Raw genomic sequence first — 26,157 nt, 5'->3', positions numbered from 1 at the left:
TCTCACCTAGTACAGATTTTAATGGGGCTATTCATCCACTTGAAAAGGACATCTCTTTCTACCAAAATAGCTCCAGATAATAGTCACTACGCTAATAGAGTGCCCGCTGTATGCCAGCTACAGTAGTAAATATTGGAGATAATCTCTGTGCTCATCAAACCACCTCTGTGGGGTAGACAGTATGATCTCCCTTTAATAGATTAGGAAGCCGAAGATTAAAGTGTTCAACACTTGTCCAAGCAAACACCTGGTGAAGTTGGGATTCAAACCCCATCCCAGTGACTCTAAGACCAGGCTTTTTGTGCTACTCTGAGCTGCCTTTGAAATTTTTTAGTAGTCTAATCAGATATTTAAAATCAGAAAGCTTGAAGTCAGTTAAAATCCACCATGCCCCCTTTCTCCATTCTATACTTACATGATTATTTTACTCTATCTGCTAGATTCTACATTTCTACTTATTAAAATGCTTAGTGCTAGCTTTGTCTTTTATTATTATTATTGGTTTTTTTAATGGTTTTTTTATTATATTATGTTAGTCACCATACAGTACATCCCTGGTTCTCGATGTAAAATTCGATGATTCATTAGTTGCGTATAACACCCAGTGCACCATGCAATATGTGCCCTCCTTACTACCCATCACCAGCCTATCCCATTCCCCCACCCCCCTCCCCTCTGAAGCCCTCAGTTTGTTTCCCAGAGTCCATAGTCTCTTATGGTTCATTCCCCCTTCTGTTTACCCCCCCTTTCTTCTTCCCTTTCTTCCCCTACCGATCATCCTAGTTCTTATGTTCCATAGATGAGAGAAACCATATGATAATTGTCTTTCTCTGCTTGACTTATTTCACTTAGCATTATCTCCTCCAGTGCTGTCCATGTTGCAGCAAATGTTGAGAAATCGTTCTTTCTGATAGCTGAGTAATATTCCATTGTATATATGGACCACAACTTCTTAATCTAGTCATCTGTTGAAGGGCATCTCGGCTCCTTCCACGATTTAGCTATCGTGGACAAAGCTGCTAAGAACATTGGGGTGCATATTATTATGATGATGATGATGATGATGATGATTGAAGGACGTTGTAAGCAAAGGAGATGAATTTCTTTTGACGTGACTCGGTTTTAGAGAATGCCAGCTACAACATCTTGTTGACCTTTGACCTATTTCCCCAAGGGGTCTTGTACCATTTGTTTAATAATCCCTGCTGGAATTGACATCAAAGTTATCTGCTTTATTTCTTAGACTATATCTATTTTTTCTTCTCTTTGAAAATCAGGATAGAATGTATCCATCTTCTCTTTAGTGACACTTCTGTACTTGTCCATGAATTTTTAAGGATGATGACAATGCTTTCACTGCTACCAGTGTTTTGGTACCCTTCATTATCATTTGTGTTCTCTAGACACTTGGATTCCTTTTTACGCCTTCTCAATCTTACAGTGTTAGAGTACATTGACTAATGTGTTCCTCAAACACCCAAGAGGTCAGACTTTCCTATACAGGGAGAGTGAAATGGCATGTGAGTGGTTCTTCTCTGAAAATACTCATTAGTGCTTTGAAGGCTCTTGAAGAAAGTCACTGTATCAGATGCAAGCTACTCAGGCTAAGAGACAGGGAAACTCAAATATGTTCCTTGTGAATATTCAAAGGGATATTCTTTCCAAATCTTAATAATTTTGGAAATAATGACAGTAAAGATATTCCACCAAATGGAGATCAAGTTTCTTCCCATCAGATGAAGTGTCAAAAGGACTGCACCGGGGGGCCTGGGGGGCTCAGGTCACGATCCCAGCGTCCTGGGATTGAGCCCTTGTTAGGCTCCCTGCTCAATGGGGAGCCTGCTTCTCCCTGTCCGACTGCTGCTACCTCTGCTTGTGGACTCTCTTTCTGTCAGATAAACAAACCTTGATTCTTAAAAACAAAAACAAAAGGACTCCGCCAGTTTTCGAATGCCACAGCACGGAAGCCATACCATTCTCAAAGAGACTGAGCAAAAGAAATCATAGATATGTCACTTCAAAAATATCAAAACAGAAACTAAAGAAAACAAATTTAAAAGGTGATTTAAAAGGTCTAGGTCCTAACTTACGAAATATAGAGCAGATCTGGTAGCAGGTAAAAACTACTGCAAAATGATTTATGATGTTGCCACGCAAATGAAAAGTAATGAGTTAATGATGTCAGGGTCCAATAAGAAGACAAAAACTGCGCAGTAATTTGAAGTGGGGAAAGTGCAGTATAAAGAATTATTGTGCTTGCTTCAGCAGCACATATACTGAAATTGGGATGATACAGAGACAATTAGCATGGCCCCTGTGCAAGGGTAACACACAGATTTGTAAGGCATTTCATAGTTAAAAAAAAAAAACTATTATTATTAACAGGGGATTGCCTCATAAGGGAAAATGAGAACCCTAAAAAATACAGAAATAGCAGATGTAGAAAACAACCACCACTTCTAGAACTGGGACAGAGCACCCGGGCAAGAGGCCACTCCCTCCCAGGGCTGAGGTCTTCCTAGTTGGAGAGGGCACAGGGTGGCACCCTGGGTGGCAGAGAATTCACGCAGACGTCCCACTGCTGGGATTTGCCAGGAATCCACCTCCCAGAGTGCTAGAGGAAGCCATTTTCAGAGCTGCAAACTTGTAACTCACTCAAACTACACACAGGGGGTGCCAGAGAAGCCATCGAAGCAAGGTGCCACTCTGGTAGCACTCCCCTTTGAAACCACTTGAAGGGAGTGTGGCTGAAGAAAACACTTAGGGCACCTGCCAGTCTGCTGTGAGGCCATCTGAGGGGGTGCTGTGGGGGGAAGCTATCAGGGGTCCACGTTTGGCTGGGCAGCAGTGCTGCTGACAACCCCCCCACACTGGAGGAGATCCATGAGGTTAGCACACTGGCTCTTGGAAGAGATACCTCTTCCTTCTCAGTGTCCCTCCAGCACCCTCTGCTGATAAAGTCTAAGAGTGGACCAGATGGCAAGGAGAAATATTTATAGAGTCCACTTCCATTTATTTAATAATAATTTTTTATTATATTATGTTAGTCACCATACAGTACACTTCCATTCTGATAGGATACAAAGTGTGGATTTGAACCGAGCAACAGTAAATTGATAACTAACATAAATGCGATCTGGAACAGAATTGTTATTGATATAAAGACATGAATTCCTAGAACCCAGTGACAGATAATAACTATATTTATCTTCTACTTCCTAATCAACCCTAGTTACTTTTTTGAAAGGATTTATTCACATTAAACGAGTAAAGAATTTCAAAGCCCAGTACATTTCTTTCCTAGAGAAACCAAATCAATTATATCAGAAATCCATGTATAAATTGTGTGGATTTGTACAGACTATTGTAGTGTCATGATAAATGTTTGCAGAAATTGAGTTGAATTAAATAGTACTCTATTTTGAACTACTCTGTATTTGGAAGATTTTTGGCTCTTTTTCCTTTTTTTTTTTTTTTTTTTGGTCAAATCCAATAAGCATGTTCCAAATTTCAAAAGTTAAAGGACTTATCTTGTTGAGCTGGGAGTGTTGCGGGGCATTCGCTTGTGATTTAAAATCCACTAGAATCAGAACTCTATATAGTACTGGTCTTGATTTTAAGATAGAAGATGATAGCTGTTTCATCTTTCTGAAATACTTGGAAACTTTATAGTGATATCAGAGTATGATTCCGATGGCTACTGAGAACTATTATAACATTGGTTATTACTTACAAACTGTGTTTGTGTGGAAAAATGGAATTTATTTCAAATACTGTCACTGCTAAGATTCAAACGAGGAAACTACTGAGCGGGTAGGCATGACCTACAATCTTTCCTAAATAACTTATCTTTCCTTATCTTCATCCAATTTGTAAGCCCCCACCATAATTTCCCAAGTCACCTGGTCACTGAATACAAGTCCTGTGATTGCCTATGACATGCCTATGTTTTTATACAGTGAGGATGAAGTGTGTAGTGTAGAAAATTTTGTCTCTGTGACAACAGCTAGACTAAAGCCTGTTCTGGAAGGTTTCTCCCATGTTTAACTGAAACAGATTACTGGAGATGATGATTGGGCTACAGCCACTTTAGATCAGAGTTTCTCGAACGTATACCATGCACTACTTATTTCAGAATCACCTCAGAGGCTTCGTAAAATGCCAGTTGTCCAGCCTTTTCTATGACGGACTACATCAGACTCGGCATTCTGAGCAAGCTTCCTAGATATTTCACATCCTTACCGATACTTGAGACTGACACTGAACTTGAGAGCCAAGAGTCAAGGTGATGTTCTTTCTCCCGAAAGAGTATTGGCTAGGGTCACAGCAGGGCTGGTGAAGTGAATTACCAAGTATGGCGTATGTTATCAACTCATAGATAACTGGGGTTTTCCATTAGTCAGGTATAGCAGGCAATGGAAGACACCTTCGGCTACCTTAAGTAGACAAGGAATTATTGGAAGGTAAGATGTAAGAAATAAGTTAAGGATCAGGGTTGAAGAGCGAGGACCCAGGGCATCTCTGGGTGTATGGGTATCAGGTGCTAACTAATGGTCAGAGCTTGGTTGAGGCAGCTTCAGACTTTATTATGTTTATTCCCAATCTTGTGTTCATCCGTTACCTGGAGGAAAGAGCACCTTCAAGGTGTACCCACCTGAGAAGAAAATTTCCCAATAGGCCGTTATCAGAAGTGAAGCAGAATGACTGTCTAACTCTATCAGGTTGTGATTTGTTATCAACGTAATACACACATGACAACTCTTAAAGAAAGTAGCTAAGAGCTTAATTACATTCTACTATTAATCCTAGGTTAACAAAACAACTCTCAAATTTTTTTAATCCTTAGCCTGAATATGCCAATATTTGCTTTTGGTACATTCCACCGAGCCTTAGAGAGATGGAAGAAGGACCTGAATTCTGGGCAAAACTTAATTTGGTAAGTAATAAGTAAATCGCATTTTTCCTTTTGATGAAATGATTCAGTTCCAATTGTCTACTGATCCTATGAATAATTCTGTACTTGTAAGACCTCTTGGAGATCTCGGGAAGTGGCTCCTAGTGTACTGAAAGGTAATGATATGCCAAACCGTTGTCAACACGGTTTACGTTTAAACAATGTGACTTACTTGGTCCACACCTGAATTCCAAATAATGGTGCTGTTCGCAAGATAGTTACAGGATGCATTCGAACTTCTAATTCCCAGTGTACTTCCGAAAGTATGATCTGATCTGAGAACAGGACGAAAGGTTAAAGTTCCATGGTGAATGGCTTCTTTTTTCCAACTCTGCCAGGGCGTGTCTGTGACTACTTGCATCCCTTCTCTTGGAGATAATGTTAAAAGTCTAAATCCGGTACCCTTTGTGAGTGTGAGCCCTTCTGTTCTTCCTACCAACAAAAGCATCTTCTGCCCAAGGGGCTTATGTGATTTAAAAAAAAGGAAGAAAGAAAGAAAAGAGATGCCGGGAGTGGGTTTCAACTGATCATAGAACCAAATGTGCTTGAAAGTCTCTCCACACACGGCTGGTGAGGGCTGACGGTCCTGAGTGAGGAGAAGCCCCAGGCTCTGGGACTCCTTGTGTCTCCCCTGCACCTCTCCTAGCATAGTCCTGCCAGTTAAATCCCCGCCTCTAAACCAGATCTCCGAGTACTGGGAAGTCTCATGAGCCAACATTACTTGCTCCCAGTCCCCTGCTACATGGATCATAGATATGAAGTGAACCAGCGGAAGTTTGCCCTGACGATTCTGGGGCCATGGCATGGAGAGTGGGAATTCATGATGGGTTAGAACCATCAAAGTCGAGTGATGCCCTACCCCTTGCATCTTCCCTCTCAAGCTCAACTACCTCCATGGGCCTGGTTAGTCAAAGCTCTGACTTGCAAACCTCTTCCCTATCCTCTGTGGGAAAATCAGAGGTACCATTAATAGTTTTTAGAGACAATAGCAGCACTTCTACTTCCCAGTGAGGCGAGCAACAAACCTTTACTGAGCACTCACGATGCTTTGCGCTGGAGATACAGACGTCAAAAAGACTCAGCCCCTGCCCTCGAGAAGCTCGTAAGTCAGGAGACACATGAGTAAGGGGACAATCACGAGGTACCTTGTAAGAGCCTGGATGGAGGTGAACCCTGTTTGCACTAATTTCAGAGAGAAAGGTTCTCTACCTCCCTGTGTGACTCGCTCGAGCGGAGTCTTGAACAGTCAGGAGAAGCCCGTGAAGTGACAGATGTGGAGAGGGTGGGATTCAAAGATGATAGGGGTGCAGGGGGGCAGTCACGGGGTCCTTGTCTTTCATGACAACGAGCTTGGAATTTGTGGCTAATTAAGAGGAAAAGGGAAGGCCATGGCCTTTAAGCCATAACCCGCTCTAACCTCACCTGCAGACTCTCCTCTTAGCTTCAAGTCATTTTCTGTTTCTTCATGGCTCATTAAGCCTCCTACACTGTAGCGTAATATATACCCAATATACACATATTCTACCCCTTGTCAAACCTGAGATCTGGCGACAGAGGTGGGGAGAGGGAGATGCTGGTACCCGTTCTGTTGCCCAGAAAAACCCTTCATTACCCGTTTCAGGCAGTTAACAGAGTCCTTGGGCTTTGTCTTGCATTTTTGTCACACAAAGCAAATAGAACAGTGCTAAAGAATGCATTTGAGATGGTAAGTAACCCATAAAAGAAAAAAAATGGACAATGTGAAAATTTAATAGAGAGACTTCTAGGGACATTGTATACTTTGAGGGGAATACAACTGATTTTTTTTTTTTTTTTTTTTTTTTTTTTTTTTTTTTGGTGACGTGGGGGAATAATTGCTCAGGGGTGAGAAAGATCTGGTTGCCATTCTTCTCACTTTTCCATTGTTAAAAAAAGCAATCAAGAATGTGTTATTTGTGTTTTACTGACTCAGTACTGTTGCATGGACATGGATCAGGAAAACTAAATAGTCCCCTTATATTTGGGGATCTTTTTGGCTCACTCTCACTTTATTTAAAGAAATAGTTATATTATCCATTCTCAACAAAATTTGAAATCGAGGACGGATATACATGCTAAAATCAGATAATTAAGCAGATAACGCACTTTTAATCCTAACTGGAAATTGACAGGGACATTCTCTTCTATCCCCAGTATTTTCCAGCATTGATTCTCTAATGGTTAATATCCTTGACTCTCTATTCCTTCATTTTGGAATGTATCGGTGTCATTTAGAGCCATGGTTTTCTTGCCCCGTCTAATGTCATACTATTTTAATTGTTAGGGTGGCTTCTGATTAGTAAGCATGTATGTTGCTGACACATATTCATCGGTTCACAGATTCTTAGTTTCCTTTTATTGTATCTCTTTGTGTGTGTGTGTGTACATGCATTTGACAAGGAAGGAAGTGTGGGGATATATATATATATATATATATATATATGCTGTTGACCCTTGTGGTTTTCTGCTTACTGTAGTATGGGAATGCAAGTATATGATTTATAACCTAGAAAGTACTGGAAGCACACTTAAAATTTATTTCGAGGTTTATCTTGGATGGAGAATCACAAACAAATAAATAAACCGAATAAGGCTTTGCCCCTCCAATCCAGGCTAGCGTCAGCTTAGGCTGTCAGATGGCAGGATCAGTGGTGTGATAAGTCTTCCCTTTGGCAGCCGGAGGGGAGAGGGATTACTTGGTAACGAACGTGGAGCTTCAGAGCATGAAGGTGTGTGTCTGTGTGTGAGCTGACGAATGTGTGTGCCCATGTGTGAGACTGCTTTTGCGACCATGGCCCCTCTGTAGTTATTCGATGACACTACATTCAATCACTGAGTTCCAGTCACTTCTTTTTCTAAGATGGCCTCCGGAAAATGCTCTTCCTTCTGATGCTCACAGGCATCGAGATATTCTCTGCATTCCTTCCCTGCCCAGATTGTGTTTCCCTCCTTTCTGATTTCTTTGCCTCGTGTTGTCTCTATTCTCCCATTTGTTTTCTTTGCTCTCTGCATTTCCATACCTCCAGCTCTGCTTCCCCACATTGATTTCCTGCTGGAAGCCTCTGATGGCTTCCTGCTCTTTACACTATCAGTTTTCAACCCCATACACCCAATAACCACTGTTTATAATACATAGCGTTGACGTTCCTTTACGCTCCTCAAATGTGACCTACCACCACCTAATTTTGTAAAAGGCGACACAAGTCCTGGCGTATAACATGGAGGAGAGCTGATCTTTGTCATACAGATACGTGTTTCTCTACAGCATGCATGGGGCATGGCAGCACTGGGAGACATGAGGAAGTGAGTGGTAAGATTCTCACCCATGCTCTTAGAATCGCAGTAAGCATAAGCCACCTGCAGACGCAGACTTTTGTAAGCAGGTGCTCTTGCTGATGCAAACGACAGGCATGGCGTGGTTATTAGTGATATCATGTTCAAAAGTGGCGCACAGCTCTTGATAAAGCTTTGAAGAAACATTTTTCTCTTTGATTTATATGGTAGTAGAAAACTTAGTGCTTGTTAAAAATGGGTACAGAATATTTTGCGTGTGTACGTAAAACAGGGTTAGAATATGGGCTCGGATAACGGTAAATCAGTAAACGGTTAATTCTCACCTCATACATTTCCAGTAGGACATTCAAAAGTTGGGCAAGATGCGGGACAAGGCTTAATTGCTCAGGACTGTTCTATACATTGCAGGGCAGGTGACATCTCTAGTCTGCACTAAACACCAGTAGCAGTCCCCTCACATCTTGAAAACGAAAGCATCTGCCCGGAGTTCCAACATATTCCCTAGAGGGATAGTACAGTTCTCTGGAAGGTGACTGGTCCGCAGGATAAAATCCAGTCCATTCTGCTTGGCATCCAAGGGCCTTCGTGTCTGATCATCAAGTATTAAAAGAGCAAGACATTGAAAAAAATCTAAGTATTCAACTATAGGGAATTGGTTAAATTTTTGTACTAATTTATATGCAAATTTCTAGTGCATAGACAATTAAAATTCTGTTCCAAAATAACATATTCATAATTCATTATTAATTGAAAAAAATGAGTTATACTAACAGCCACTATAGTATAATACCAATTTAAAAAAATCTTGTATTTATATGTGCACGGATGCTTACATATTATTGCTTATATGCTTACATAAGGGGCAGACAACAGGCACCAAAATATCTTAGAGATAGAGTTATAGGTGACTTTTCTTTTCTTTAGTATTCTTCCGCAGTGTCTTCACTTCCTGCAACTAACATATATTGCTTTCATGAAAACAGTTAAAACAGCAATGACAATAATAATAAACCGAAGTACAGAGTAATTGACCTTTTGAAACCATTGGGATCCTTGAGTGCTTACCTATGCAAAGGCTATCCAGGTACTGACCACAATCTGCTAACAGTTAAAAAAAATAATAAAAAAATAAATTGAGCATTCACCCCAATATGTGTTTATTGTTTTGAAATTATCTACATGTATTATTTTTAAATATAATATGTACATTTAAAAATGCACATAATCACTTTTAAGGATGAATTTTAAAATTGTAATTATTTAGAGATGTTCTAATCTCTTCGTCTTACACCCCAGGGGATTGTCTTGTTTGGAGGTCATGATTATACCATATTTCAATCAATTACTTCGCAAACTATTTTCTCTCATGACTTGTTCCCAGATGTAGCATATAATTTGTCTTCCCTTCCCATCTCTCTCTTTCTCTCTGCTTACGAAAACACCCACACTACCTGCATTGATTTTAGGCTCCCAGGCACTGCCACTGGTGATCTCTGTTGAGGTCTTCAATAGGATTTCCAGGGCTCTCAGCATCGTGGTAGAGTTACGCTTTGCTCTCTAAAGCGACTGCCCCAAATAAGTTTCTGTCGGTGTGTTTCTTCAGAAGCCTCATGCCAGTGATTAGATATGGAAGGTGAGGGAGTTAGGGGAGATTCTGTGGAGATAAACCAGGAAGCGTAAGACCCAGAGAATGTGCTTGAAAATTCCATCAGTTTGCTGTGTCTCATCATTACTCAATGTTCTGATGCAGATTTCCTCTTTGGTCAACATTTCATAAATAATTCTGCATCGCACCAACCGAATTTACATTCTTAAAAGTAATTAACAAGTTGCCTTTTTGTACTCATGCGTGGTCATTTTAACCTTTTTTGTTGTGGTTGTTTGCTGATCTGCAGATTTGTGACTAAGGTTAGTCATTTATTACACGCTCCTTTCTCCACAGCAGTAGAAGAAAAATAAATCTTGTAGAACCTACTTGATGGGTGTGTTGTTTTATTGCTTATTTGGTAATATAGCTTGATATGCTATTCCAGATATCTTTAGAGGGAATTTACTATTCTCCCTGGCAGGTTTCTGATTAACAGCACTTGAAGATGAGATTGCATAATGTGGGTGGGGTGGAAGCCTCCCAGGGAAGACATCCAAAAGGCCACTTCCTGAGTGTGTGGGTGGGGCTTCAGTGCCCCCCTGCTGTGCTCCATTTATTCCTGCCCGTGTGTTCATGTCTGTGCGTAAGAGTTCATACACATTTTGAGAGCGTCTGTGTATTTTTGAGGATTCTGATTCTAATTTTCTTTCCATCACCATCTGTGACATTGGTACAGCCAATCACTCATTTTTGGATTACGAACTAAAAACAGCCTTTTTTTTTAAAGATGCAACAGTGTTTTGTTTTTAATTTTCAAGGATGACTCTCTCTTTTAACAATGTGATACAATATTTATGATATATTCATCAGAAATCCCTTTTCCTCGCGGATGGAACTCATTTCAAAGCTGTGCTTTCTTTAACATTTATATTTAAGGAGAATCTAATATAGACGTGCCCTTTACATGAAGTATTTCTGAATGTGACTTGAGAGACTCTCGTTCTGATAGTGGTGGGATGTCGATTTTGAAAATGCTTAACTAATGAATTTCCCAGGCCTTGTAGATACTGTATTTTCTTTCCCCAAACTATTAGGACTGAGATGAAATGCTGTTCTTTCAAGTATCCTCTCGGGTAGAGCTGTTTATCTACAATTGGTCAGATAGCCAATTAGTCATAGTCAGTTTGTTATTGCGTGTGTCATTCTACAGCTCAGGGTCAAGGTGCACCCCCTGGAAGTATGCCCTTCTTCAGAAATCACCTGGGGAAGCTGGGGTGTCCCTCCTGCTAAAGGACATGTTACTCTGAATGTTTCATGGGTTTATGCTCATTGCTCTTCCCTAGTGTAAGTCATAGTCTTTCTAGATAGCTATACTCCATTGTATTTGTACAATTTCAACCAACAAAAGATCCTAACAACATTCTTGTTGGATATGCATGGATGAGCAATGGGCGAGTTCCCAGCGAGCTCTCCTTTGTATTCCATAACATCTTTCAACACACAGAACACATTTTTTAGCTTGTTGTTCTTATTAATTTATTTACTTATATTGCTCTTTGGTCTTTGGGGCTTTAAGCATTATTTTCAGATGCATACAGAGGCGTTTTCGAGGCTAGTGACCTAAACTCCCCAGGAAAGCCAAACAAGTACAGATGTCCTCATTAAAAAATTATTTTTTCTTTCCCTTTAGTTTTCTCTCCTCAGTTTACGAGGCTCCCCTCTCTTCTTATCTTTTCTGTTTTACTCTTCTTCTCATGGGCTCTTCTCTTTCTCGTGGAAGAAGCTCAGAGCTTGGCCTATCTGTTGAAAATTAAAATTAAGCAAAATGAAGCTGGGTGTCTCTGCAGGCGGAGGCTGAGCTCATGGGCCTGAGGTCAGGACAAGACGGGTTCTGAAAGAGCAATGGGTGTGTGTGTGGCTTCTTGCGGCCTGCTCACACCCGTGTACACTTGCTCCTTGGGACTGGCCAATCCACTCGGTACTCTCGATAGCCGTGATGGAAACTGAAGCCAAACATAGGAGTTAAAGCTGCATTTCACAAACATCCTTTTGTACCGTGGGTTTACTGTTCAGCACATAAGCGTGGGTATAGTCTGTTGTATACTGGGAGTAGCACCGGCCTTGTCCATTGCAATTGCCTGTGAACCAAGTTGGTAGTTGAAATACGCCAGTTTTTTTAGACTCTGCTCAAATCCGAAGGCCAGCTGAAATAATTCCAAATTCCTGAAAATGTCAGGGTGCGCATTGAGAAAAGACAGAAGCTTAGTCTCAATCAGCTCAGAACACATTACTGCGTCATGAGAATAATTTTATTTCCTTTACTCGGGCAGAGGTGACCAACTCAAGCACCCATGGAAGCTAGACAAGCAGCATAAGTAAGGGAGGTAGACTGGCCATAATACGACAGGGAATGTGTGAGAGAGCAGAGAGCAGCGGCCTCCGCTAAAGGGGGCAGCCTCTACTCAGCTTCTAATGATGACCGACCGGCAGGAATGCAGAGGTGGGCTCCACGTCTTACTGTTCAAGAGACGCCAGCTACACAGACACTTACGTGAACTGTCCTTTGCTTTTGATGTTTTGCGTATTGGCAAATGATTAAAAAATTTGCAACATACATCTGTCAGTGGGATCTGGCCTTTTGGCTTTTGGTTGCAACTCTTACCTGCATTCGTCGGGCCTTAACTACCTGTTTCCGTGCAAGTGTCACTGGAAGCTCCTTGGGGTGAGGGCCTGTCCCTTCTTGGGCTTTGTTCTTTCATGGCAGCTAGTGCGATGGTCAGTCCTCAGCCCGCCATGGACTAGGAGGGATGCCCAAGTTCTGTGTCATCTACCAGAAGAAGAAATCTCACGGTCACGTGCTGTCAGACTTGTAACCAAGAGGGTTTTCAGTATGGGAATCTTGAGGCAAACGTGGCGGCACACTTAAGATATATGGGTGAATTCTGTTCTCCATTCCCCATCCTGAGAACTGGATGGGGTCTCTGGGCTCCATGCCTCTCTTGAGACTTGTGTAGCCCTAAGGACATCAGTCTTACTAGGTTTTCTGAAAGCCTCAGCTGGCCAGTGAAGATACCCAGCGAGGAAGGCAAGGAGTTTGGAAACAGAGGCAGGCCCAGGAGAGCAAGGGGCTGAAGGAGGGGTGCTGGGGGTAAGAGTTCCCCAGATAGGGATGACTCCCCACTCCCTTCTGTGAGCGCCCTAAGGAGCGGTGTGTGTGTGTGTGTGAGTGTGTGTGTGTGTTCCAGATGTTGGAATGTCTGCTCATTCCTAACAGGTAAGGACGTGGCGCAGCAATTACGGATCAAGGGATCATGTTGGTTCAGATTGTAAGCATTTCATGTACTGGACCAGTCACCTAAATGCTGGTCCTGAACCTCTGCGGGACCTCTGGGGACTGTGGGAGCCGGAATAATGGCAGAGATTGACTTTCAGTCTGGCCTGGTAGGCCCTTGGCTTGAGGTTGGATTTAATTTTATTCAAAGGGTATAAAGTACTGTGACATTTCGTGCACACCTGAGTTTATGGAGCAAAATTCATACCCACAACACAACCATTAAGGAAATTGCTCAGGACTCGATGCAGTATTTATTGTTGCAAAACAAAGAGTGGACCCAAAGCTGGAAGAAAAAAAAAATTTTTTTTTTTTTTCCAAAAGATCTTTGAAGTCCCTTTGCCAGAACCAAACCTGCCCCCTGGTGGCACTTCTGCTCATTTTTCCATTGCAAGCTGAGAAGTGCCACAGTGAGCACTGACCTAAGAAATGCTGTCGCAACATGGGCTAGAATTTCAGCCTCAGTGCTGTCCGGGCTACTGGATTCTGCCAGATCCAGAAAGGCTCACCTGAGTAAGAAATTCTCAATGGATCAAACTGATCCTTGTCTTCACTTCAGATGTTTTTCTGCTCGTCTCTCTTCATCTTTACTCCAAAGGACAGAGTTTCTATTTCCACAGCAAACTCTTCCCTGTTCACCTTTGGGTCTCACATCCGGGACTTCATCCCGTGGGCAGTCTCTCTACCCCTCTACTTTCCTTCTCTTCTACCCCCCTCCTCCTTCTTAGATTTGCATTCTTTCGTTTTCTCTAAGATAATGCTGCCCTCAATCAATGAACACGTCCAGCCTCCAACAACCTTGACGGAAATCATTTCCTGATTTTCATTTAGCATCACTTCCCCTCACACGACTTCCTGTCTCTTGCTCCATCCCTCTGGACTAAACTTCTGAGAAGAAAAGCTTAAAGGGTCTTACCCTGGGTAACACCGTGTGTCACAGTTTATAAAACCATTCCCATAATTTGGGGCATTCAGGTTGCTTACAGTGTTTTGCCATCGTGAATGGTAATGGTTGAACGTGTCCATACTCACTCTTGCTTTTATTATGTCAGAGGACAGAGTGCTCAGTACGTCATTGCTGCTGATGAAAATCGATGTGGTTTTCAGCCTGACCCTGGCCGTGTTGTTGTGATACTGACTTTTAAGAAGGTTGTAACCATTTACAAGGCCACCAGCAAGGGATGAGTTCATAGGCTTGCGGCTAGCTGGGGCAACACTGGGTGTTGCCAGGGTGGGTGGGGGAATGCTATTCAGAGAACTGAAACATCGTTATCTTAAGTTTGCTTTACCTTTTATTGCATTAATTGTTGGTGGGCTGAACGATGTTCTATTTTTTTCCTTACTGATTCTGCTTCTCTGTGTATTTATTGTTTTCCCCCCCATATTTTCCATATTTATATTTTGAGGTCTGATGTTTTCCTTATGAATTTGAATGAGGGTATATATAGTTTGAGTTTTAAGGCCCTTTTTGTCAGATAGAATGCAAATATTGTCTTCGGTATAATGTCCTTTTTATTTTAGTCTTGCTGTTTTTTTCATTGTACAGAAGTTTTAAATTTTTTATGTATTCAAATCTGTCAGTCTTTTCCTTCATGATTTATTCCACTGCTTCAAAGCTGAAGTTACTGTCTTTCACAAATCTGATAAATATTCTATTCCATCTCCTGCTGGTTTTTCTGTCATTCAATTTTTTTTTTTTTTTTGTATTTAACTCCTTAAACCAGGTGGAAGTTATTTTTGTATAACTATGAGTTATACTGGACAGTATAAACTATGAGTCTAACCTGGACAGTTCCCCAAATTATTATATAGTTCTTCCAGTTTGATTTATTAAGTAATTCTTCTTACCACTTTTTATTACGGAAAGCTCATGTTGTCATGTGTTAAAACACTTTCTTCTACTTCTGGATTTTTCCAATCTGTTGTATTGACCTGTGTTTCTGTTTTTGAGCCAGGAACAAAGGTTTTTAAGAGGGTTTCTTCATAATGGGCCCCCAAAGTTGCTAAAACGCCCCCCTTTAGATTCTTGTTTAAAACAGCATTCTTTAATACTATATTTTAAATTTTTTTCAGATGTATTTCAGAACTTTTTTTAGAAGTTAAAAAGACATTTTGGTTAGGATTTTTATTGGCACATACATCACTAGATCTGGTCTAAGTAAATAATACCTTTGCTGCTCATTGGCTGTGTGTCTATGGACAAGTTACTGAAAGTCCCTTGTCCCCTTGCCTCTTCTTTTTCATCAATGGCATAGGGATAATACAAATATCTACCTTAAAGGGTTTTGATAGGGATTGGATATTATAATCCAGGTATGGTGTCTGGCAGGGTAAGTGCTTGTGAAACATTGATTTTTGTGATTAATCCTGTTCCCCCATATTTGAAGTATGAGCCTCAAATGTCATCTTGATGCCTTTCTATTTGCCCCTCTCCAGATTACCTTATGCACTGTTACAATAATAAGTGTTCTAGGGGCACCTGGGTGGCTCAGTTGTTAAGCATCTGGACATGATCCCAGGGTCCTGGGGATCGAGCCCCACATCAGGCTCCATGCTCTGCTGGGAGCCGGCTTCTTTCTCTCCCACTCGCCCTGCTTATGTTTCCTCTCTCGCTGGCTGTATCTCTCTATCAAATAAATAAATAAAATCTTTTAAAAATAAATAAATAAATAAATAAATAAATAAATAAATAAATAAATAAAAATGTTCTAAAATACAACCTTGATCGTCATGTCACTCCTTCGTGTTTTCTGTGTCCCAAAGGGAAGGAGTCCATAATCATTCAGGGACTTGGGTGGTCCAATTTATTCCAACCTCTTGGTCTATCTTCTGCTCATCTTTCTCATGTGGCCTGCTTTCGAGAATCACACTAGAATGATATATCATGGATTTGCATGGATTAAGTGAGAAAGCATGGGCAAGCCATTTTGCACAGTGCTGAGTAGGACTGACTACATCATTTTCAGAGCCCAGTGCAAAATGGAATGATGGGGCCCCTTTGTTCAGAAATTATCAAGAGTTTCAAGACAGTGACAGTAGAGCATTAAGCTAAGTATGAGGCCCTTCTCACGTGTGGGGCCCTATGTGACCTTTTGAAGCCAGCCCCAGGACTCCGTGTTTGATAATGGAGATGAACATTAGTATTCTGATCTCCTTGCATTTTCTCATACTGCTCCCTTTGTCTCTGGTGTGTTGCTTCTACGTCCTTCCGCTTCTGTGGCTTACCTCCCGAAGTGCCAGGGGTATGTGCTTGTTTCCTCCTTTGAAGGAATATGACTATGATCTAGTCTTCTCTAGGCCCCTGCTAGCTCTCCTCCTAGGATATAGGGAATTTTTGCATATGAACCCATCTTAAAATTAGGTTGTCAGCCCCTCAGCTTGACCTGGAAGCATTTCCCGACACTTGAGTATAAGAACCCTTCCCAAATACTCCTATGACATCTTTGCTACCCTGTCTTGGCCATTACTACAAGATAGCAGCTTTTTTGAGGGTGGAAAAGATGGCGTCAAGCTTGGGAGGAGAGGAGGGGCTGATGAGAAGTTCCCCATATGAAGAAATAGCTGATGAATTTTAGCACAGGGTTGATGCATTGAAACCCCCCATTATCAACTAAGATTCCCTGTCTTGTGTTAACGATGCTGTTGCTGGAAGGGGAGAAGCAGGAAGTGGGGCAGTGTGTCCCACTGGGGTCAGTCATATTTGAGCTTCGATATCCCGGGCCTGGCTAGTCGAGAGCTCAGTACAAAATAAAAATGATAAGCAACCCCTTCTTCAAAAATTATTAAGAATTTCAAGGTAGTGATGGCAGAATATAAAGTCAAATGTGAGGCTCTTCTAAGCTCAGGGCCCTGTGCAGTTGCACAGGTTGCACACCCATCAAGCCTGCCCTGGTACTCTACCGAGTGCTTAGTAAGGGAAGCGATTGTTAATATTCTTACTTCTTTGCATCTTCTCACATTGCTACTATCACATGGTAGATGCACAATAAATGTTTGCCGAATGACTGCATCAGTGAATAAAGGCATGAACGAATGTGTCACCCTATTGGGTGACTCACCTCCACACTCACAGTGGTTTCCTAGAGACAGAATTGTTCTTACCTTCTTTGTCCATCAGTGTGCCCACAGAAGTTTTTTTAAATACTGCTTTTCCTGAGAGTCTGATTGGGCTTGTCTGGAGTGATGTCCAGACACCTTTTTTTTTGTTGTTTTTTTAAGATTTTACTTATTTCTGTGAGAGAGAGAGAGAGAGCGAGACACACACACACACACACACGGCACAAGCAGGGGAGGGGGGGTCAGAGTGAGAGGGAGAAGCAGGCTCCCCACTGGGCAGGGAGCTCCATGTGGGACTCAATCCCAGGACCCTGGGATCATGACCTGAGCCGAAGGCAGACGCCTCACCGACTGAGCCACCCAGGTGCCCTGGGATCATCTTTCTTATCTGACTTCTGATGTGCAGGAGGGACGGAGAGCCGTCCCATCCCATGAGTGGTGATCTGTGGGCGGTCTTCCCAGGACAAAGGCAGCTTGATAAGGAAGACATTTTAGGGAAGATGAACATTTTAATTGCTTTTCTAATTTTGTCCTGGAGAAGGCCAGCTCCTCTGTCTCTGGGTAAGTCTAGCAGAGCTGGTGTTGCCAGTTGCTGTCTGGTTGTGTTCTGCTGGCCAAATGATCATCAGTGCAGAATGCAGAAAAAAAAAATTTTAAGTCAACGTTTAGAGGTCTGACTTCAGAAGGCGAAGCCTGTCTTGATTTTCATTTCGACTTTTCCTACTGTTTATCTCTGACTCATGCTCTGCTTCTTATGAAAGTGTCTAGGATGTCATAGAAATGATAGCACCCCACTGTTTCGGGCAGGGAGGGGGGAGCAGGGATCATTCAAATGCTGGAAGTAGAGCAGGCTTCCGTGGATTGTGATATCACCTGCCTAACTCCGAATGGAGACAGTCGTTCCATCTGCAACCCTGGGGGAGCCGATTGCCAGGTGGACCAGAATAGCGTAGTCAGAGAATTGGGTCCTGATCATGTCTTCCACGTACGTTAACCAAGCTGGAGTATAAAACGACAATCGGGGAGTTAGCATTCTCATTTGAATCTGCTCCTTCATTCAAAACTGTATATGGAGCACCTACTATGTGCTCAGCACTCATCTGGGTGCTCAGGGTCCTTCCCTTTTGTTTCCCGAATTAACGTGCTGATCAAGGGGCTTAGAAAAATGATAATTAGAGACTGAGGTTTTTATGGAAGAGAATGGGCAAGATTGAAACAATGACTAATAGGGAAGCACTCCTCAGTTTGTACAGAAGAAAGCTCTACCTGGTCTTTAGTCTGCAGTGCTGTGGTCCCGCGGTTTTATTTTTCTTACGCTCATATGTTGTAAGTGTAATCTAACAGAAATGTTGCAAAACTGAGTTATGATTTCTGTTGTACTCTAAACACCAGAATCTATCAGACTATGTCTTGGCAACTAGCTTCTACTGTGTATCTTCTTCCAGTTTGAACAGAGAAAATGCCTTGGATCTCAAATCTCGTCTATAACACTATTAAGAGATTCCCCCCCCTTCATATCCTCAGTTATTATTTAAGAGAGCTAAATTCTGAGAATTTTTCCAAGTAGTTTATTATTTATTTATTTTTTTGTTATGAAGTTTAAGTATAAGATGGTTTTGCTAATTATTTTATTAAAGAAAAATACGAATATATTAAATATACATATGAAATGTAAATTCATATGTTATATAGAGATTTCCATCTTTGTAAGATATTTTGTATAATAAAGTTGTCTCTGCTATTATCATAAAAGTAATATTGAGTAAAATATTTTATTGCCTACTACCCTCATTCAGGGGTTTAAAGTTAATTTAATAGGAATGCTTTATAAAATTTTGGTTCTTTTTACAACCAAAAAAAAAAAAAAAAGAAAACCAATGGAAAGATAGTTTCTTTGATATTATTGAACTTATTTATGGAGCTGTATTTTCCAAATAGATAGCCACATTCTACATAATTTCAAAAATGGTATTTTCTAATATTGCCCTTTTCTTCATTTCGTAGGTATATTATCTTTTATTACATAATTTAAAAATTTCTGGTCAAAAGCTGATTAAAGATCTTATATATATATACACATATAAACACACATAGACATCTATGCAAACATACACACATACATATAATTTGAATGTATATACACACATGTATACATACACCCCCATATATAGGGAGAGTTTTTTAAAGTAAGTCAGAGGTTAGAAAGGACTCCCGTATGCTTCATATATTTTTTTATGTAATGGCAAGTCAGAAAAATCACATGAAAACTTTGAATATAGCTTTCCAAAGGAACCTTGTCTTGAAATACTGGGTAGAAAAGGAAGCTATTTTTTTTTAATCTTAAATATATTTAAATCACAAGGGAAAAAAATAAAACTGGAAGTGGTACATTGTATTTTTTCCCTCTATTTAAACAATCAACCAGTCAGTTGGCATACAATGTTACTTTAGTTTTCGGTATACAACATAGTAATTCCACAAGTCTATATGTTATGCTCAGCACAAGTGCAGCTCCCATCTGTCCCCATACAGCACGATTACAATACCATTGACTAGATTCCCTGTTCTCCACCTTTCTTTCCTATACCTCCTACTCCCCCTCACCTGTTTTGACCACCCCCCACCCTCTTCTCACTGGTAACCGCTAGTTTGTTCTCTGTATTTATTGGTCCCTTTCTGCTTTTTGTTTGTTTTGTTTTTTAGATTCCACCTGTAAGTCAAATCGTATGGTATTTGTCTTTCTCTGTCTGACTTATTTCACTTAGCGTAATTACCATCCATGCTGTCACAAATGGCAAGATCTCCTTTTCATGGCTCAGTAATAGTCCACTGTGTGCGTACACCACGTCTTCTTTATCCATTCATCTGTTGATGAATGTAACTTGGGTCGTTTCCATAACTTGGCTATTGTCAGTATGCAGTAAACAAAGGGGTGCATATATTTTCCCCAAGTGTTTTCATATTCTTTGGGTAAACACCCAGAGTGGAATTTCTGGATCATATGGTAATTCCATTTTTAACTTTTTGAGGAATCTCCATACTGTTGTCCACAGCGGCTTTACCACGTTGCATTCCCACCAGCGGTGCCTGAGGGCTCCTTTTTTACGACATCATCGCCAACACTAATTATTTCTTGGAAAAGGAAGCTGTTTGAAGTGTGTGTCCTCACCTTTTCTTACCTAGATGCTGGCCGCAGATGTCTCAGACTGGTCCGCTTGTTTCTAGCATCGTGCCTACATCTAGCCTTTCTCTTCACACGTTTGAGGCCACATAGAAACAGCCCTTGAGTCATTTTGTTCCACCACGTAAAGAGCTTCCCACTACCTTCTCTACAAAATGCCGGTTCCTAAGCAGGATAGTCAAGGCACTGGGCGACGTGGGCTGTGCCTCCTTCTGCACCCACACTTCTCAAGAGTCCAGGCCGTTGGAGCTTCCTTCAGATCCCAAGAGCCCTATGCTCAGTCTCATCTCTCTCGTGGATCTTAATTCCAGATGCTCTCTTTTCTGAGGATCTCTTCTCTCCCCATGGCTCCGCCTTCCCCAATATTACATAGGTAAACATCTATATGTGTGTGTATATCCACATGTATAAATTCCATATTATATATGATGTAAAATACAAGATATTGGTGTGATTACCAGTTTCAATACTGTCTTAAAAATATTAACCTTAGGTCTGACCCCAGCTGGTACATGAGAGAGGGTGCTGTATTATGGGTGGAGTACGGAGTAACGGTTCCAATACGATTTTTCGACTTAATGCTACTCCAGTCAAGTCATCTTCCCTCTTCCCATTCCCCCAAACCCCATACACACTTCTGAAAATCTCCTACTATTCCCCATCATTGTAGTCAGGTAAATATTGATATGTTTGAATAAATAAAGTTTGGTCTAGACTCGAAGACTTTTTATGTAATGAACTAGGGGCAACTAGTTGGGAAAAAAGTCAGGAAGAAAGCTGAACCAATTTCCATTTGCACAAAAGACTTGGCTAGCATAGGAGCTAAAATATACCACGCAGTAAAAATAAACATATAAAACCCCAGATTCCGCAGTTAATGGAATGTGAAGATGTGTGTGCGCTGCCGACACTGGGTGCCTGGAAGAAGCCTTAGCCACTTGTTCTGTCAATAAACCCCCCCCACACACAGACTCTGTAAACAGAGTCATCACTCACTCCTAAAATTTACCAAATAAATATTCTCTGAGTCAAATTTAACTCCGCAACTCGATAAGGGGCTCTGATAGGTTCTAGTTGCCTTCTCCCTGGAGGCTGTGCTCAGAATTCTCATTGTTATCCATGATAGAACATTTCTCAATAATGTACAACGTGACAGAAATTCAGCCCAATTTGAAGGAAACCTGGAATTTTATTAAATGAGTAAGTCAATCACACAATACAAGACCGACACTCAGGGTGTCTTCACAGGGCCTCCATTAAATGCCTGTGTGAAAACCGGTAGTGTCATGCCCTTTTTAAAGAGAAAAAGAAATCTAGTTGCAAAAATTTTATGGGCCGTGTTCTGCATGGTAAATTTTAATCCTTGTTTTGCCAGTGTGCTTTGATACTGCGTACATTTTTTATTAGTCATTGATTTTTGAATGGTAGCACAGGATAGCAGACAGCCTTTAATTTTGATAATCAAAACGGGAATGGCTACAGTGCTTTCTCCCCCATTGTGCTTTCTCCCCCACCAAAACCCTCACTGATTCCCTCAGTCTTTGTGTAGCTGAGGCTCCATCTTCTGTCCATCTACACCCGGCTCCCAATTCAAGAAATATATGTATAATAAATATTCTGAAATTAGGGGGGCTCCCAGGTGGCTTAGTTGGTTAAGCGACCGACTCTTGATTTTGGCCCAGGTCACGATCTCTCACGTGCTCTAAAATAAATAAATAAATAAATAAATAAATAAATAAATAAATAAAATCTTTAAAACAAAATCTGAAATTAGGGAACACATTCAGGGCAAAGTCACATTACCAAAATCACTTTGCTTCAAAAAATTATTCCAAATAGTATCCCTTTAACATAGACCCTCCAAGAGCCTAAATAACTCTCTTTGAGTGCTTATCCATGTACATGTACAACATATCTATTTCACCTGCAAGTATTTGACATTATTAAATCTGGAGTGTGCTTTGATAAGGGAAAGATAATTATTTAAGCCTGAGAGTTTTGAGTTCGGATGGCCCAGAAGATGGTCCAGAAAAGAAAGAAGAAACAGCAGAGTAAGTTTGAAGACATTGCTGGTCATGGTTTTGGGAGTCCTGTGTGAGAGGTATTTGGGACATGCCCACTGGACACAGTCCATGGGCAGCTAGAACTCAGTGGCTATGACCCAAGGAAAATCTCAGGGTCGGGGATACAGTGTGGTTTTCCACAGAGAGTGATACAAATCCCTGAAAATGATACTTACAGGAGAGAAGAGGACTTCATGAAGAGAAGCACCATTTTGACTAACGTCTATTGATAAGACACAAGGAGAGTGGGGGTGTCAAGGTGTAGTCAGAAAGTAGCTAGAGCCCTAGCAATGTGTATTGCTATGGAAATGAAGGAGAGGAGCCTCAAGGAGGGCTGCGAGGGGGAGGGGATGTGTTCCAGGGAGGTATTAAACTTCATGCAACATGCACCTTCTTTTTCTCATATATCCAATCTTCTTTGAAAGGGAGGATTTCCTTTTTGCCTTTCCAGGGACATGCTTTATTGCTACACTAGTACTGTATAACAACTACTCACAGACCTCAGTAATATCAAACAGTAGGCATTTACTGCTCATACATCTGCAAATCAGCAGGGGAAGGGGGACATGTTGGGTGGCTAATTTAGACTGTACTCAGCTAGGGTTGGCTCTGCTCCAGGAGTCTTTTATTCTCTTCCTTTCACCAGTGGACTATCTGGGGCATGTTCTTATGGCAATGACAGGGACCCAAGAGCACAAGCCCAAGCGTACAAGAACATTTCAGGAGTGTCTGTCACACCATGTTTGCTAACATAGGATTGGCCAAAGAAAATCACATAACTGAACCCAATGTTAAAAATGGTGGAGACTATCCTCCAGCCGGTTGCAAATCCCAACCAAGCCATATGGCTAACATCAGTATCAGTGGGGCAGGGAACTATATGACTCCTATGGAAGTGAGGAGGTGAGAATAAATATTTCTGACAAGTTACCTAATCTATCACAAACATGATGGTTATTTGGAGTCCAGCTATTTAGATGTACTGTAACAACAGAGAGAATATGGGATAACAAAATCCAGGGATAATTCAAAGTCAGTCTTTCACCTGCCACAGTGTTACTATGGGAACTGTCTCAGTTCAATTCAGCACATATTTTGCAAAGCACTGTGGGAAAAATCAAAGATGAAAATGACATCACATCTTCTTTCCAGCAGCTTTCAATTTGAAGAAGAAAGAAACATCTAAAAGTTACTATAATGAAAAGTCAAGTATAACAAGAATTATGGGCAGGACAAAGTACGTTGGGTAGAGAAAGTAGGGCAGGAAGAATTCCTCTTCCAAGACTGCTTAGGGGTCAAGTGGAGGACACAGAATATACTGTGGCCAATTTAAGAAGAAAGGGATTTATAGAGAATTAAAGACTTACATAGTCATTGGAAGGCTAAAAAGACAAATGTTTCAAAGCCGTTCCTCAGGACCAGGCTGCCCAGGGTGCTCCGGCCCCTGCCCCTGGCTGAAGAAGCTTGTTTGATCGTCAATCTGCCATAGGAGCTGTCCACACTAAAACCGGCAGCCTCTACCACGAGCCGCCCGGCAAAAAGGGATTCCTGTCACTACACCTCTTCTCCCACTGAACTCAGGCCTGAAATCGTAACTCATAGAGGTGCATCTGACTGGCTAACTTTCAGTCACATCAGACGCCTTAGCTGCAAGGGAGCCTTGGAAATGCATTAGCCTCTGCAGTGTAGGAAGGGACTTTATTTAGAAGGGTCGGATCGATGCCGATTCAATCCCTACTGTCATCTACAGGAAGCTCGGGGAAGACTTCCATTGAGAGGCAGGCATTTGCGCCAGGTCTTAGAATGTGCTGCCTTCGGGGCGCCTGGGTGGCTCAGTCCTTTGAGCATCTGACGCTTGATTTCGGCTCAGATCATGATCTCAGGGTCTTGAGATGGAGCCTCACATTGGGCTCTGTGCTCAGCGAGGAGTCTGCTGGAGATTCTCTCCCTCTTCCCCTCCCCACTGCATGCTCTCTCTTTCTCTCTCTCTCAAAATAAATAAATAAATCTTGGAAAAAAGAAAAAAAAGAAAGAAAGAACGTGCTGCCTTAGGGCAAGGACGGCATAGGATTCTGCTTATGAAAGTGCTTTATACATCGTAAAGCAGGACACAAATATAAAGAAGGCTTGCTCTGTGGACATGTGATGGAGTTCTCCTGACTGGGGTCCTCATGGAGACCTTTTCCTCAGTAATGAGAATCTCTGAATAATTTCAACTTTCTCCCTTCACCAAATCTGTATGTTCATGGAAGGGGCTGTATTTATTTTCTCGTAAAACGTTTTGAGCATTTACTCTATTACCTTACGCTGTACTCAGCCCAGTACATACACAATCTTATTTAGTTCTCTCTACGAAGCAGATTCTATCATTACCCTCAGAGAGGGTAACTTAGTTGCCCAACATCTCATGTTAATTAGCTAGTCAGTTAGTGGCAGAGCCAGTCTGATGCGGAAGTTCTTAAGCCCAGGCATTGTGGTTCCCCGTAAGGGGAAGGAAGGAGAAAGGAGGAAAGGAAGAGTGTAGGTAATGGAGAGCTGACGAAAGGCAGAGCTGGGACAGGCTGCAGAGAGTGGCCAGGAGAAACATCGTCAGCCTAAAAGGGGCCACAGAGAGGCAGACCAAGCCCTGCCAAGAAAAGGGACTTAGGAAGGTGAGAGACATCTAGTTCATGCAACTGTATGTGTGACAACACTCGGCAGATTGTGACATGTTGTGCAAGCATTAGCTTCAAAAGCAAAGACTGTGGGGGTGGAGCCAAAGCGCAGGGTTCCGATGGTTGTGGAGATGGAAGTTCTTTGGTATTATCCAGACTTGGTGTTGCTCCTGGCTCTGCCAATAGCTAGCCATGACTAGCTTTGGGGACAAATTCCTGCATCCTGCCCAACCTCAAGTGCAGAGTGGGTTCCGTAACACCTGGCTCATGGAATTGTTGAGAGGACAAATTTGAGATAATGAATGAACGCCAGGGTGCCCGGTATGGAATTAAGTGCTCGATAAACGTTACTGCGGTCGTTGTGGATGGGTACTGGGCCTTCCCATCTTAAACTCAGATGCTTTTTCTTGGCTTCTGCTGATCTGCTGATAGCTTGGGCAGCTTTGCTGCTGGTGTATTCTGTTAATAGGAGGGAAGAAGAAGGCTGGGCATCCAGAAGGCATAGTATAAACAGAGAGCCCTTTCAGCAAGGGTGGGAATATATTCGTAGGAGTTGTGAATTCTTTCAAATTCTCATAATGTTGTGAATCTGATCTATTCATCATGAGAAATATTTGGATGATTGGAGTTCAAGAGCTTCACCCTTTGCTTATACACACTCTGTGGGAGGGTTTAAGCCCTGAGAAATATACAAAATGCAAACAACAAAGCAGACATAAAGGGAAACATTAATCCACGGGCCATTTAATTACCCTCAGAGTATTCAGTAGTGGTATAACATAGTCTTAGCTGTACATGGAGAGCTCTGGGAGCAAGGTCTACTTGGGCACAAGGAAGACTTTGATGGGTTACCTTTTCATTTCTTTGTAAATTATTTTTCTGCTTCCCATGCAATTTTGTCCTGAGCATTTATGGTTTTTACAGACTTCTGCTGATCTAGCCTCTGATCTGTTCCCTTTTCCACTTTTGCTAACTAATCCCTTCCTGCTCTCCTGTATCAGCTGATTTTTAAATGTCA

At 41.6% G+C, this 26,157-nt stretch overlaps 1 protein-coding gene and 1 non-coding gene across 2 annotated transcripts in view; both read left to right on the top strand.

Moving 5' to 3' along the window:
- Positions 1–26,157, top strand: part of GADL1 (glutamate decarboxylase like 1) — a 131,415-nt gene that overhangs the window by 77,002 nt on the left and 28,256 nt on the right. The window contains exon 13 of the mRNA XM_008709626.2: positions 4,847–4,936. Within this exon, the coding sequence (XP_008707848.1) occupies positions 4,847–4,936 (90 nt within the window). The remainder of the gene's footprint in view (positions 1–4,846; positions 4,937–26,157) is intronic.
- On the top strand, positions 2,253–2,359 carry LOC121104311. Its single transcript, XR_005836607.1, has one exon. It is a non-coding gene; the product is annotated as a U6 spliceosomal RNA (small nuclear RNA).

Source organism: Ursus maritimus, unplaced genomic scaffold (assembly GCF_017311325.1).
Source record: "Ursus maritimus isolate PB19 unplaced genomic scaffold, ASM1731132v1 scaffold_20, whole genome shotgun sequence".
NCBI lineage: Eukaryota > Metazoa > Chordata > Mammalia > Carnivora > Ursidae > Ursus > Ursus maritimus.
This window is presented reverse-complemented; position numbering and strand designations above follow the sequence as displayed.